We start from the raw sequence: 13,941 nt of genomic DNA on the forward strand, positions 1-13,941 counted from the left end.
GAGAGAGAGAGAGAGAGAGGGAGAGGAGAGGAGAGGGAGAGAGAGAGAGGTAGACGAACAGGCATGTTTGTTAGGTGGTGATGGTAAAGAGGAGTAAGGTACTGTATGTAGAGACATGTGGAAAGGGGGAGGAAGGTATCCACAGTGTGTGTGTTATAATGACATGTTTGGGCCTCTTCTTTTAAGTCCCACAGTATCTCCCACCAGGTGCCTGATACGGGTATGGAAAGAGAGGAGGGCCACAGGTAGCAGCGGCGCTGCTCCACAGGGCCGTAATAACACAGTGCTCCCATAAAAACAGAAGATAAACGCAGGTTACTTATTATAGCTGACATGATAAGCCTTGCTCTGCAGCCGTACGCCCCGGTCCCGTTCTGTCAGAGTCGCTTGACTCTAAACAAACCATCCGATTATTTTGTGACAGGACCTTCTAGGAAACATTTCAGAAAAACCTCCTGGGAACATACTGTCAGTTTTGGATTCTGTTTGAAGAGGAAGAAGAAGAAGAAGAAGAAGAAGAAGAAGAAGAAGAAGAAGAAGAAGAAGAAGAAGAAGAAGAAGAAGAAGAGAAGAAGAAGAAGAAGAAGAAGAAGAAGAAGAAGAAGAAGAAGAAGAAGAAGAAGAAGAAGAAGAAGAAGAAGAAGAAGAAGAAGAAGTCATTTTATTAACCCCCTTGAGGGGAAATGTGTCCTCTGCATTCGACCCATCCTAACTATTCAGGAGCCGTGGGCAGCCACACACAGTGCGACGCCGGGGACCAACTCCAGTTGTAATAACAGGGCGACAGCGGCTCAGGAGGTAGAGCGGTCGCCTGGTAATCTGAAGGTTCTCGGTTTGATTCCGGCTTCTCCCTTGCATGGTGAATGTCTAAGTGAATGTGAATGTGAATGTTGTGAAGTGCTTTGGATGAAAGCGCTATATAAATGCAGTCCATTTGCCATTCCCCTTGGTCAAGGGTAACGGCAGGAGTATGTGTACCTAGCCTGCATGTCTTTTATATGGCGTGGGGGAAGCTGGAGTACCCGGAGGAGAACATGCAAACCCCACAATGCCTACTGGGGTTTGAACCAAGGACCTTCTTGCTGCGAGGCAACAGTGCTAACCACTGCGCCACCGTCATCCAGTAATGGACTACAAACCTTTCGGAGGGGGGGGGGGCAGGGGCCCTAGAGATTTCCGCAACTTCTCTAGAATGGCTAACCATGGTCCCCCCTCCCCCTCTCCCCTCCCTTGCCCTCAGGTAGGGAGGAGGACGTCCTACCAGGCATTGCTAATCAGAAGCCGGTTTGTTTCAGCATTGTGTGGCACACAAAAGGGGCTCTCCCCCATGCCAGGGCCGCAATGCCAGGTCACAGGCCCATGCCCGCTGCGTATATGTGCCCCGTCCAGGCTCGCTGGTTGGCTGCGTCACTGCATCAGCTCGCCCCCATTCTGCTCCAATACACCCCCCCCCCCCCCCCCCCCCGCCCGGACCCGGGAAGCTGCCCTCTCGCTATCTTCTAGGCCTCTCGATCCCGATTCCTTCTGAGCCTGTGTCTCCCCCTGTGTCTACATGCCTGTGGTGGTAAAGCGTTCATGTTTCCATCGCCAGGCCAGCTCTGGAGCCCAGCCACCCAGCACTCAGTTGTACAGCCGAGGCGACTGGGCCGCTGATCACACATTTCGCCGGGCATTGTCCTCCAACTATGTGTGTCTATAATTTCGTTTTGGCCTGAGAATTAGAACAGTTCAAAGTGAGCACACATTTAGGTCAACATTTGTTATCGGCTCTTTTTCCACTTTGTTGTTGTCGTGGCGACGTGTTTAGAAGCACTACAGCCAGCCAACATCCCTTCAATTTGATAAGGACGCGTTTTTAGTTTTTTTTTCTCTTTTCCTTTCTTATTATTTTCACCAGAAAAATGATTGCCCTTATCTGGAGCAAACATCCTTGGTTGTGGTGGATTTAGAGCTCCAAGCCCAGCCATTGCGACAGTGGGGTGACAGTGGCTCGGGAGGTAGAGCAGTCGTCTGGTAATCCAGAGGTTCCCAGGTTCGATTCCCGCTCCTCCCGGGCAGCGCGCCGAAGTGTCCTTGAGCAAGACACTTAACCCCTAATTGCTCCTGGTGAGCAGGTTGGCACCTTGCATGGTTGCCTCCGCCTTCGGTGTGTGAATGTGTGAGTGAATGGGTAAAATATGAGGAACAAATTGTAAAGCGATTTGGATAAAAGCGCTATATAAATGCACCATTAACCATTTACCAATGCCCGTTTCTTAGAGTGCAAAGGAGCAATAAAGTGCATTGTAATGTACATATGTATAACATGTGCATATGTGAAATATATATATGAAGTATATATGAACAAGCTATATGCAGTATTATGCTAAACTAAGGCATATACAGTATTAACAGTTTTGATGTACATGTAGACACCTGAATATGTCTAACAATAATTCAATGTGTCTAACCCTAATTCCTTGTACTCTACTGTGCTCACTGCTGTGTTCAGGATAATAACGTTGTGTAAACTCACTGACCCGTCTGATTCTCCACCTCCTAACATTGACATTTAATAGTGGGACATGATACTGGACTGCCGCCAGGGGGAGCTGGTGCGACGTTGGGCAGGGGAGACAACAGGTGAAGAAGTGGCTGGGTGAAGGTGGAACTCTTACAGCGGGACTTCCTCTTCATCGGAGCGGGTTAGTAATGTCGTACGATAGTTTAGCTTCCAGTTAGTGCTTAGGGTACGTGTGAACCAAGAAGAAGACATTCTACTGCCGGAGAGTGCTGTGGATATTGCACGCGCTGCGTTTTAGCTAAAGTATAGGCGGAAGGCTAGGGGGTCGAACAGACCCACAGCTTAGCTTCAGTATAGGCCTAGGAGCACAGTTAGCTTGCGCGTCGCTCCACCTCCCCAGCCCCGCAGAGGACACAGCAACAGACGTCGCCGGACTACACCCGCCTCCAGCCGTCACCTGCCTAACGTCAACCCAGCCCGCCTCTTGCTGTCACAGGTGACAAGCACGGGACCGTTCGATGTGAGAGCAGGCCGGCACTTGGTTGGTACACTCAAGCCAGGTACAGTTAGCGCTCCGAGCACTGGAACTTTATCGGCGAACATTCTCTTTGTTCCCTTTAAGGGCGAAGAGAATAGGTACTTTGAACTAGCACTGGTACCAGTGACTAGGGGCGCCCGACGTTTGTTATTTTGGGGAATGCCGGCTTAGATAAGACTTTTGTTTTTGAGTGTGGGGTGGGCCCACTGTATTTTTGGTTAAATGTGTTGTGTGGTAAATGTGTGCAGACCGCACATGTGTTCGATGATAACAAATCCCATTGAGTAGCTCGCGGAGCTCGCCAGTACTCTCTCTCTCTCTCTCTCTCTCTCTCTCTCTCTCTCTCTCTCTCTCTCTCTCTCTCGCTCTCTCTCTCTCTCTCTCTCTCTCTCTCTCTCTCTCTCTCTCTCTCTCTCTCTCTCTTCCTCTCCCTCTCCCTGAGGACGAGTGTAAAGCATATTAACCCCTCCATGTGTAGGATCTAAGTGCTATGCATCGTGCCCTGTTATTGAATATTATGCTAAAATATATAAAAGAGAGGCGTACAAATGGGATCACTGTGTGCGTGTCCGTTAATGTGTTGTCTTGTTTAACCCCTTCCTTTCGGGTAAGGTATATTATTGTTTAACCCCTTCTTACCCACGGCCTATGCATTATTGGGACAGGTCTCTGCTCGTCAACAAGGAAAGGTACTGCTTTGGGAGAAAGTATATCATCTATCACTACTGCCACCGGGTGTGGGAGGGTGTGGGAAGTATTAGGGGAAGTGGGGGTGTGTGGGGAATTACTGTGAGTCGCCCTGGAGGGCAAGAAGGACCAGCGCATCACCCCTAGGTTACTAAACCCTAGGCCCCATCCACTCCCTCTGCTAAATCCCAACTCTAATACTCCTACACTACAGTCAGGGACTCAGCCGGACCCAGATCTGCTGCGTTCCCACTACCTGGTGACAGTGTACATCTACTCTCATAAAGTAGGGATAATCCACCCTTCTACATACAGTATAAACAGAATGAGTCGCTATTAACATCAGTAGTATAAATATGAATACATTATGGATAATATAACCAATCTAGCCAGTGGTTTAAATCTGAGTAGATGTGAAATATATGGAAGATAAGAAAAGCTGTGGTATAAAGATATGATCAGTGAGTATAAACACTATAGACTATACTAACTAACTAAGCTAACCAGATCTATACTGCCCTGCAGAAGCTAACCAGATCTATACTGCCCTGCAGAAGCTAACCAGGTCTATACTGCCCTGCAGAAGCTAACCAGATCTATACTGCCCTGCAGAAGCTAACCAGATCTATACTGCCCTGCAGAAGCTAACCAGATCTATACTGCCCTGCAGAAGCTAACCAGATCTATACTGCCCTGCAGAAGCTAACCAGATCTATACTGCCCTGCAGAAGCTAACCAGATCTATACTGCCCTGCAGAAGCTAACCGCAGCAACTACTTTTCTCTCAGAACAACTCTTTTCTAAATTGAGTTATAAGTGAAATTTAACTTCTCAATATCAGTTTTATCTTGCGAGACAGTTTCAGAGTTCAATCTTGCTCTGTTTTAGAGGGAAAACAAGGGTAGAGGCCTATAAAGAATTATTACGCAATAGCAATAGCTACAAAATCACTGGATAGTCAAATAACTTCAAAGCCATTTTTCTCACTGTTTCACTGTGTGTGTGTAGTTACTGTGGTTAGCTTCAGTACAGACAGTGGCAATACATCTGAATACATTATAGAAGATATAGCCAGTGTTATAAATAGAATGAGCGGATAACCCTGACTATGAATTAAGTATAGGTTGGCTATAAGTAGCATAATGAAAGTAGGTAAGAATACATTATGACATTAGTCCTGCCACACACGTTGCAGGGAAGAGAGGGGGGGGGCTGGTGGTGGCTGCCTCCTGGTTGTCCCTGTAAAAAGCAGGCATAAAAATTATTGAGCTCATCGGGGAAGGGGGTGTCGCTGGTTGGGGGGGGGGGGGGGGGGGGGTTGTTGGTGGGTTTCTAGTCCATAATGGCCTGGATGCCCTACCACGTGCGTCGGGGGGTCAGAGTTGTTGAAGTGCTCCTCAAAGCCTTAGTTTGTGGCTGTGCTTGGCCAGCTTGATGCCCCCTTTTCAGGTTAGACCTGACTAAACTGTAGGCCAGCGCGTCGCCCAGAAAAGCGGCGTTGCTTTGTGCCTTCAGCGGACGGTATGGACCTCTCTGTTCACCCGTGGCTTCTGATTGGGGGAATGTTGTAATCCATGTGGTGGTGACACTATCGATGTTAGTATTTATATTATAGACCAAAACGGAGGAGGTGTAGAGAGGAGTCGATGCCTTGTTGTGTGGGAGTCCAGTCCAGGGCGGGCGGCCTGGGTGGGAAACATGCTCCAGTTCCGTGTTGTTGAAACCGGTGCTGCAGTTCAGCTCGGAGGCTGGCCCTCCTCAGGCCATATGACTGTCCTAACTGAGGGGTTCACACGTTTGATAAGTGGAGTGTCCTTTTGGAGTAGGAACTAAGAAAGGTGGTCCGATTGTCCAGGGTGGGGGAGGGGAACAGCTATGTATGCATCGGCTATATTGGTGTACACATGGTCTAACATCTCGTCTCCTCTTGTGGGGCGGGATGGGATTTGCGAAGCACAGTCTTTTGAGATCGGTCTGGTTGAAATCTCACGCAATAGTAATGCCTCCAGGGGTGATTGTGTTTGTTCTTTGCTAATGACAGCGGTTCTTTAATTTCTAGCTTAACATCTAGCATCCGGGTGGGATGTATGCTGCAGTCACAGTAGATGTAAATTCCAATGGGCAGGTAGAAAGGTCTATACGCTTAACCATGAGATATTCTAGGTTAGCAGAACAGTGACGTGTGCCAGAAGCTCCTACCGCTGGTCTTATCAGAGCCATCAGCTGCTCTATCTGCCCCGAGGAGGAGGCTCTGGCAGCTCAATTGCTTTGTCAGGAATGCCGTTGTTGAGCCAGGCTCTGTGAAAATCACGACCAGATCTGGCACAATGATGTTTTAATTCAGTCATAAATGGTTTATTATGAACTGTTAACGGCACAAGTAAAAAAAATGTTTTTGCTTCGGATGTATCATTTCATTTGTTATAAGTGTTTTAGTGTATCCTCTCTGAGCACAGCCAACTCTCATTAGGCTGAGGGGGAGTGGCTTTCTGTTGTTTACTAGATGCTTGACTGTATGGACTTGGAACTTACCAGAGTTTACCGCTGGTATTTACCACTTGGTCGGCCGTTCGAGTGCAATTTCCTGGTGGTAAACTTGGACATTTCAGACTTTATGAGTTGACAAGGACCGACCGAATGCACCATGAGTACAGTCTACTACACTGTCGGTGCCGAGCACGACTCAGCTAGACGTGAATGATGGGCCAATCTAGACGTCAGGGGCGACAGTGGCTCAGGAGGTAGAGCGTCTAGTCGGAAGGTTCCCGGTCCTTCTCCTCCCGGGCAGCGTGTCGAAGTGTCCTTGAGCGAGACACTTAACTCAATGTGAATTGCTCCCAATGAGCAGGTCGGCACCTTGCATGGTCGCCTCCGCCTTCGGTGTGTGAATGTGTGAGTGAATGGGTGAATGTGAGGAACAAAATTGTAAAGCGCTTTGGATAAAAGCTGCTATATACAGTAAATGCACCATTTACCATTTAGATGTGACTGATGATCCAACAGAGTAACCTGTGTGTGTTATGCAATATTTCAGAGGAAGCAGATTGGATATCTGAAATGGCTTGATTTAGTTGATATCCAGGGGGATAGACATCAAAGGGCTTTACTCATAATTGTCACAACAACAACAACAACAACAACAGCTCTAACATTTTGGGTAATTTGACCTCAACCTACCTTCTGTTTGTTGCAAGAGGATAGAAGAACACGATTTCCATTGTACTGAATCGTTAATGCACATTATGCTTCCCCTGCTGGGGCTGGTTAACTTGTGTTCCCCTGCTCTTTAACAGCCTCACCCAGCTGCTTGCCAGTCCAACAATAACAAGAGGGTAGAGCTTGACCATTGACTATATTCTACATTCCCACAAAATTGTGGATAACACATTCAACAAACTAAGCAAGCCTCTACCAGTGGCGTAGGCAGTATTGGGCCCAGGTGGCACTGGCCCGCACAGTAACAGTATTTTACAGTACAATTTTCTACAACATTGCATCATGCATTATGAAACAGCTTTGTCCTGGTTAGCAATTTTCTCTAGAATTGCCTTGAAGTTCCCTTTATTATCTGAGTCTACAGACTCATTGTGGCCTCTTTGAGCCATGTTTTGAGTGGCAGTAAGTAGCAGCACTTCCCCTATTGCTTTGATGTATTCCCTGTTTTCTCTGATCTGTCTGTCGTGTTCGAGTCACCCACGCTGCAGTCACCCACGCTGCAGTGGTGCAGCACTCTAATGGATCTGACGGGAAACAAAATGCCACGCATGCCGCCTTTCGTGTCGGCGCAATGTCTTGTTTGGTGGGGGGGCCACAGGGGGGGGTCCAGGTTCAGTGTTACAGGGGCACTGGTCCCTGTTGGCCCCTCCCCAGAACCGCCAATGCGAGGAAGTCCAGCCGTCATTCTCAACCCAGACGCCAGCTCCTGCACCAGTTCCTCCTCAACAAGTAGTCAACGAGCCGTACAGCCAGCCGGCACCCAGTTTTCAGTCGCTGTGCATGAACATAAACACAGAGCACAGCTTTCCCATCCCTTGAAGAGTACTTGATGCCCCAGCAGGCGCGGACTGGTCATCGGGAAATTCGGGAATGTTCCCGGTGGGCCGGTCCACTTGCGAGGGCCGCCCAACCTCTCATGCTTTTATTTTTACATTAAATCTTTTTTTTTGTACATATTTTATTTTCATTCGTCTTTCGGGTATTTTATTTAGAAAAATTGCCACTTCCGTCCGCGCCTCACTCCAGCATACTTGACTTAGTCGCAGGTTTTTTCTGTGCATCAGTAAGTCGGCAAGCTATCCTTGCTATAGGTGTAGTCGTGGTTAGGTCATTGTTGTTTCCGGCCGGTCCACCGTTGAATTTGAAATTGCAATGTATTTCTAATGGACACATTTCTAAATCGCTCATTTAAAACAAATAAAGCATGGACATTGGCATGGTGTACCTTTCTGTGTGTATTCATCCACAATCTATAGCTCAACATGAAACAATTCGCAATTAATCGTAAAATAATTACGTATAATTTTATTTCAACCAAACATGTGTAGCACCCTGAATATTCGACTATTATTCAGAAGTGCTGACTTGCCTTTTATCTCCCCTTTGTGCACAAAGACATGTTAACCAGTTTCCCTTGATATTCTCCTGAACAATGATGCGAGTTTCTCCTTCTCTCACCGGCTGGAATATGGATTATAAACACTAAACTGAATCATATTCAATTCACCCAGTTCTTCCTGTGGGGCTAGTTGGCGGTGCCAGCAGGGGGCGGCGGTGGCAGGCGGAGCGCAAAAGGGAGGCGCCCAGGAGAAGCAATTTAACTGAAACGGAAGTGGAGAGAACCAGCCTCTTCGACGTTGGACGTGAACCTGAATGGTCGTGTCGTTGTAGAGCCCCGTAGTGAACGTATTGGACTTGAGTATATTACGGGTTATAGTAGAAATATAAGCGTAGTAGCGTGTTGAATATCCCCATGGAATAACCCTAGTGATACAGCGAGTTATCCTAGAAGAAAGCGGTATATCAAAGTGGCTTATGTTAACGTTATCCCCTCCAGCGAGGTGCCCCGGCAAGCGTTGCCTGAAGAGAACTGGTGGTTAGAGGCACCGTGCGTTGTTGCATGTTCGGCTAGCAGGAGGGCTGTCTAGGACCCACAGAGTAGCTTCAGTTAAGGTAGCCACCAGATTATAAAGCGCGTCAACCCAGCACCGGCCGTCAGCAGCCTGTCAGCGCCGGCAGTCAGCATCTTCTCAGCACCGGCAGTCGGCAGCCTAGCACGGGAGTTCGTCCCGTCCAGCAGAGGTCGCCATCACCCAGCACGCGCCTCCAGCCCGTTACTGCCCCCCTGCCTAACACAGCTTGCTAGCTCCTTGGACGAGAGCGTTCGACGCCATCTTACCACCCGGACTAGTGGTGGTGCGGCGAGGCCGCCATCTTGGTTGAGTACACTGGCACTTCGGTGACCAAGATCCTATCGCACAGTACACAGTGTGTCGCGGCCTACGGGCTAAGCTAATGGTTGCTAACTACAGTTCATAGGGGTACCCCATAAACATTACATGCCGGCATTAGTGTAGGACTTTTGTTTGGTAAAGTGGGCCCACCTTTTTCATTTTCTTTGAGTGTGATAACGTGTATGTTTAGTAGATGCTTTCCCATCTACTTAACCATTTCCCTGTTGGAGGTAACCGTAACGTTACCATATAAGTAAAGCCTTAGAGAGGTATTATTATTGGTACTAGCCCTGACGTGGGTAATGAGTCAAGCACATTGAAGTCTATTATATTTGGGTCGGCAATACCTGGTTCTATACGGTGTGGGTGTATGATATAAGTGTTGCAAGATATTGAATTACGACTGAAGTAACCATAGAACCACCCATTGCTATTAAATATTTGTAGCTGAACAGTGCTTCAATAACAGTAAAGAATGTAGATGGGAGTCTTGTGTGCGTGTCAATTCCTGAGCCTAATATTAACCCTTTTGGTGCGGGTAACGTTAACACACTTAACCCCTTCCTACCCAACTTCCCCCTTTCAGCTATTAAGGTCTCTAATGTCACCGAGGGAGGGTACTGCTTGCGGGAGGAACTAAGTTACTTTTTACGGGGAGCTCCAGTAGCTCACCGCATATCTCGGCGCTATTTCTGCGTCGGGGAAAACCGTGCTGCGTCACGGATCTGGTGGACTCCGAGTTCGATTCCCGGACCCGCCGTCTACTCTACATCTACTCTCATAAAGTAGGGATAATCCACCCTTCTACATACAGTATAAACAGAATGAGTCGCTATTAACATCAGTAGTATAAATATGAATACATTATGGATAATATAACCAATCTAGCCAGTGGTTTAAATCTGAGTAGATGTGAAATATATGGAAGATAAGAAAAGCTGTGGTATAAAGATATGATCAGTGAGTATAAACACTATAGACTATACTAACTAACTAAGCTAACCAGATCTATACTGCCTTGCAGAAGCTAACCAGATCTATACTGCCCTGCAGAAGCTAACCAGGTCTATACTGCCCTGCAGAAGCTAACCAGATCTATACTGCCCTGCAGAAGCTAACCAGATCTATACTGCCCTGCAGAAGCTAACCAGATCTATACTGCCCTGCAGAAGCTAACCAGATCTATACTGCCCTGCAGAACCAACCAAACATGTGTAGCACCCTGAATATTCGACTATTATTCAGAAGTGCTGACTTGCCTTTTATCTCCCCTTTGTGCACAAAGACATGTTAACCAGTTTCCCTTGATATTCTCCTGAACAATGATGCGAGTTTCTCCTTCTCTCACCGGCTGGAATATGGATTATAAACACTAAACTGAATCATATTCAATTCACCCAGTTCTTCCTGTGGGGCTAGTTGGCGGTGCCAGCAGGGGGCGGCGGTGGCAGGCGGAGCGCAAAAGGGAGGCGCCCAGGAGAAGCAATTTAACTGAAACGGAAGTGGAGAGAACCAGCCTCTTCGACGTTGGACGTGAACCTGAATGGTCGTGTCGTTGTAGAGCCCCGTAGTGAACGTATTGGACTTGAGTATATTACGGGTTATAGTAGAAATATAAGCGTAGTAGCGTGTTGAATATCCCCATGGAATAACCCTAGTGATACAGCGAGTTATCCTAGAAGAAAGCGGTATATCAAAGTGGCTTATGTTAACGTTATCCCCTCCAGCGAGGTGCCCCGGCAAGCGTTGCCTGAAGAGAACTGGTGGTTAGAGGCACCGTGCGTTGTTGCATGTTCGGCTAGCAGGAGGGCTGTCTAGGACCCACAGAGTAGCTTCAGTTAAGGTAGCCACCAGATTATAAAGCGCGTCAACCCAGCACCGGCCGTCAGCAGCCTGTCAGCGCCGGCAGTCAGCATCTTCTCAGCACCGGCAGTCGGCAGCCTAGCACGGGAGTTCGTCCCGTCCAGCAGAGGTCGCCATCACCCAGCACGCGCCTCCAGCCCGTTACTGCCCCCCTGCCTAACACAGCTTGCTAGCTCCTTGGACGAGAGCGTTCGACGCCATCTTACCACCCGGACTAGTGGTGGTGCGGCGAGGCCGCCATCTTGGTTGAGTACACTGGCACTTCGGTGACCAAGATCCTATCGCACAGTACACAGTGTGTCGCGGCCTACGGGCTAAGCTAATGGTTGCTAACTACAGTTCATAGGGGTACCCCATAAACATTACATGCCGGCATTAGTGTAGGACTTTTGTTTGGTAAAGTGGGCCCACCTTTTTCATTTTCTTTGAGTGTGATAACGTGTATGTTTAGTAGATGCTTTCCCATCTACTTAACCATTTCCCTGTTGGAGGTAACCGTAACGTTACCATATAAGTAAAGCCTTAGAGAGGTATTATTATTGGTACTAGCCCTGACGTGGGTAATGAGTCAAGCACATTGAAGTCTATTATATTTGGGTCGGCAATACCTGGTTCTATACGGTGTGGGTGTATGATATAAGTGTTGCAAGATATTGAATTACGACTGAAGTAACCATAGAACCACCCATTGCTATTAAATATTTGTAGCTGAACAGTGCTTCAATAACAGTAAAGAATGTAGATGGGAGTCTTGTGTGCGTGTCAATTCCTGAGCCTAATATTAACCCTTTTGGTGCGGGTAACGTTAACACACTTAACCCCTTCCTACCCAACTTCCCCCTTTCAGCTATTAAGGTCTCTAATGTCACCGAGGGAGGGTACTGCTTGCGGGAGGAACTAAGTTACTTTTTACGGGGAGCTCCAGTAGCTCACCGCATATCTCGGCGCTATTTCTGCGTCGGGGAAAACCGTGCTGCGTCACGGATCTGGTGGACTCCGAGTTCGATTCCCGGACCCGCCGTCATTTGCCAGAATGTCTTCCCCTGATCTATATCCCGTTTCACCCTGTATCTGTCGGTCATGCTTGACCAGAAAAGCGATAAACGCTAAAAAATTAAGTAAAAAAAAAAAAAAAAAAACTTTTTACAATCAGTCACTAGGTGTGGGAGGGTTAACGGAGGTATTGGGGGAAGTGAGAGCGAGTTGGGGAGTACTGCTGACCGCCCCGGAAAGGCGAGGAAGACCAGAGTACCAGACCAGGTTGGTAAATCCCGGGCCCCATCCACTCCCACTGCCGGCCTCCAGTTTGACGCTCCAGGCCCAAAGACGAGGGTGCAGTCAGACGGAGCTCTACTGTGTCTCGCTACCCAGTGACTGTGCACACCCGAATTAATCGTAAAATAATTACGTATAATTTTATTTCAACCAAACATGCTTAACAATAATGTTAGTGATAGAAGGGAACTCATTTTGTGCAAAAATGGAAAGCTTGCCAATGTTCCTGACGCAGAATTATTACAATAGCCGATAATACATTTTCCCAATGATAAATCCCTATACGGGTGGACCGCGCGGGAAACTAAAGTGACGTCAGACTACACCTCCCTATAATGGCACGCAAAACATGTCACTGCAGAGCTTCTTTGAAAAGGGAGAAAGAGCCAACGATGAGACACCAGAAGGGTCAGTGCAGAAAAAAGAAAGCTGCATTTAAAAGAAAATACCAAGAGTCCTGTGAGGGCTGGCCCAGCACTGCACGCTTCTCAGCGCGTGAGGCCGCGAGCGAGCCGGACTAGGACCCCCAACCGTCCCCCAGTTCTCCCGCACTCGTGACTGGACTGCTGCTCGTCCTGCCGCGCCCGCGACTGGTAGGTCCTTCACCTCCCAGCCTGTGACCGGGGAGGAACCCATGCAGCTGGGACGCACACGCCTTAGCCCGGCCGAACGGCAGGCCCGGTTCAGGTCCGGCCTTTGCCTCTACTGTGGCCTTGTGGGACATTGAGTCTACAATTGTCCTACCCGGCCAAAATACTAGGCTTGCTGGGACTCCGGGAGATCCTAGTGAGCCGTTTTTCCTGTTCCCACACCCCTGCACCACCGAACCATCTGACGAGTGTTACCCTGGCCTGGGTGGACCAGCAGGTGACGGTGGGTGCACTCGTTGACTCGGGGGCTGATGAGAGCTTCCTGGATTTTGAGTTTGCCAACCAGGCAAACATTCTGCTTGAGAACCTCGAGAAGCCCTTGGAGGTCTTCGAGCTGGACGAGCGCCCTCTGGCCAACATCACTCAACGCACCTGTCCTGTCCTCCTCACCATTGCTGGTAATCACGTTGAGAGACTCCAGTTCTTTATTACCAGGTCCCCTTCAGTCCCAGTAGTTCTGGGTCGTCCCTGGCTCACGCAGCATGAGCCCCACATCGCCTGGTCCTCCGGCACCATCATGGGGTGGAGCTCCTCCTGTCATGCCCAGTGTCTTCAGGCTGCGCCCAGCCCTTCGTCCCGGAGTTCCCCTTGTGTCCCGCTTCCAGACCTTTCTACTATCCCTCCTGAGTACCATGATCTCTGGGAGGTTTTCAGCAAGTCCCGGGCTCAGGCCCTTCCTCCTCATCGGCCTTACGACAATCGACAATGTGCAATCGACCTCCGCTCTGGGGCCTCCCTTCCCGGCAGCCGCCTTTACAGTCTGACCATCCCCGAGAAGGCAGCGATGGAGTACATCTCCGAGTCCTTGACAGCAGGCCTCATTCGGCCCTCGTCCTCTCCGGTGGCGGCCGGAATCTTTTTTGTTAAGAAGAAGGACGGAGGCCTCCAGCCCTGCATTGACTATCGCCAACTTAACGAGATCACCATCAAGAACAAGTATCCTCTTCCTCTCATGAACTCCACCTTTGAGCCCCT

At 48.7% G+C, this 13,941-nt stretch overlaps 1 protein-coding gene across 1 annotated transcript in view; it reads right to left on the minus strand.

The window, feature by feature from the left end:
* fhdc2 (FH2 domain containing 2) overlaps positions 1–12,952 on the minus strand; it is a gene marked incomplete at its 5' end in the record, with an annotated part of 38,386 nt that extends 25,434 nt beyond the window's left edge. The window contains one exon of the mRNA XM_084331983.1: positions 12,848–12,952. Within this exon, the coding sequence (XP_084188109.1) occupies positions 12,848–12,952 (105 nt within the window). The remainder of the gene's footprint in view (positions 1–12,847) is intronic.
* Between the last annotated feature and the right edge of the window lie 989 nt (positions 12,953–13,941).

The sequence above is a fragment of the Notolepis coatsorum genome, assembly GCF_963971535.1.
Source record: "Notolepis coatsorum genome assembly, chromosome: 16".
Lineage (NCBI taxonomy): Eukaryota > Metazoa > Chordata > Actinopteri > Aulopiformes > Paralepididae > Notolepis > Notolepis coatsorum.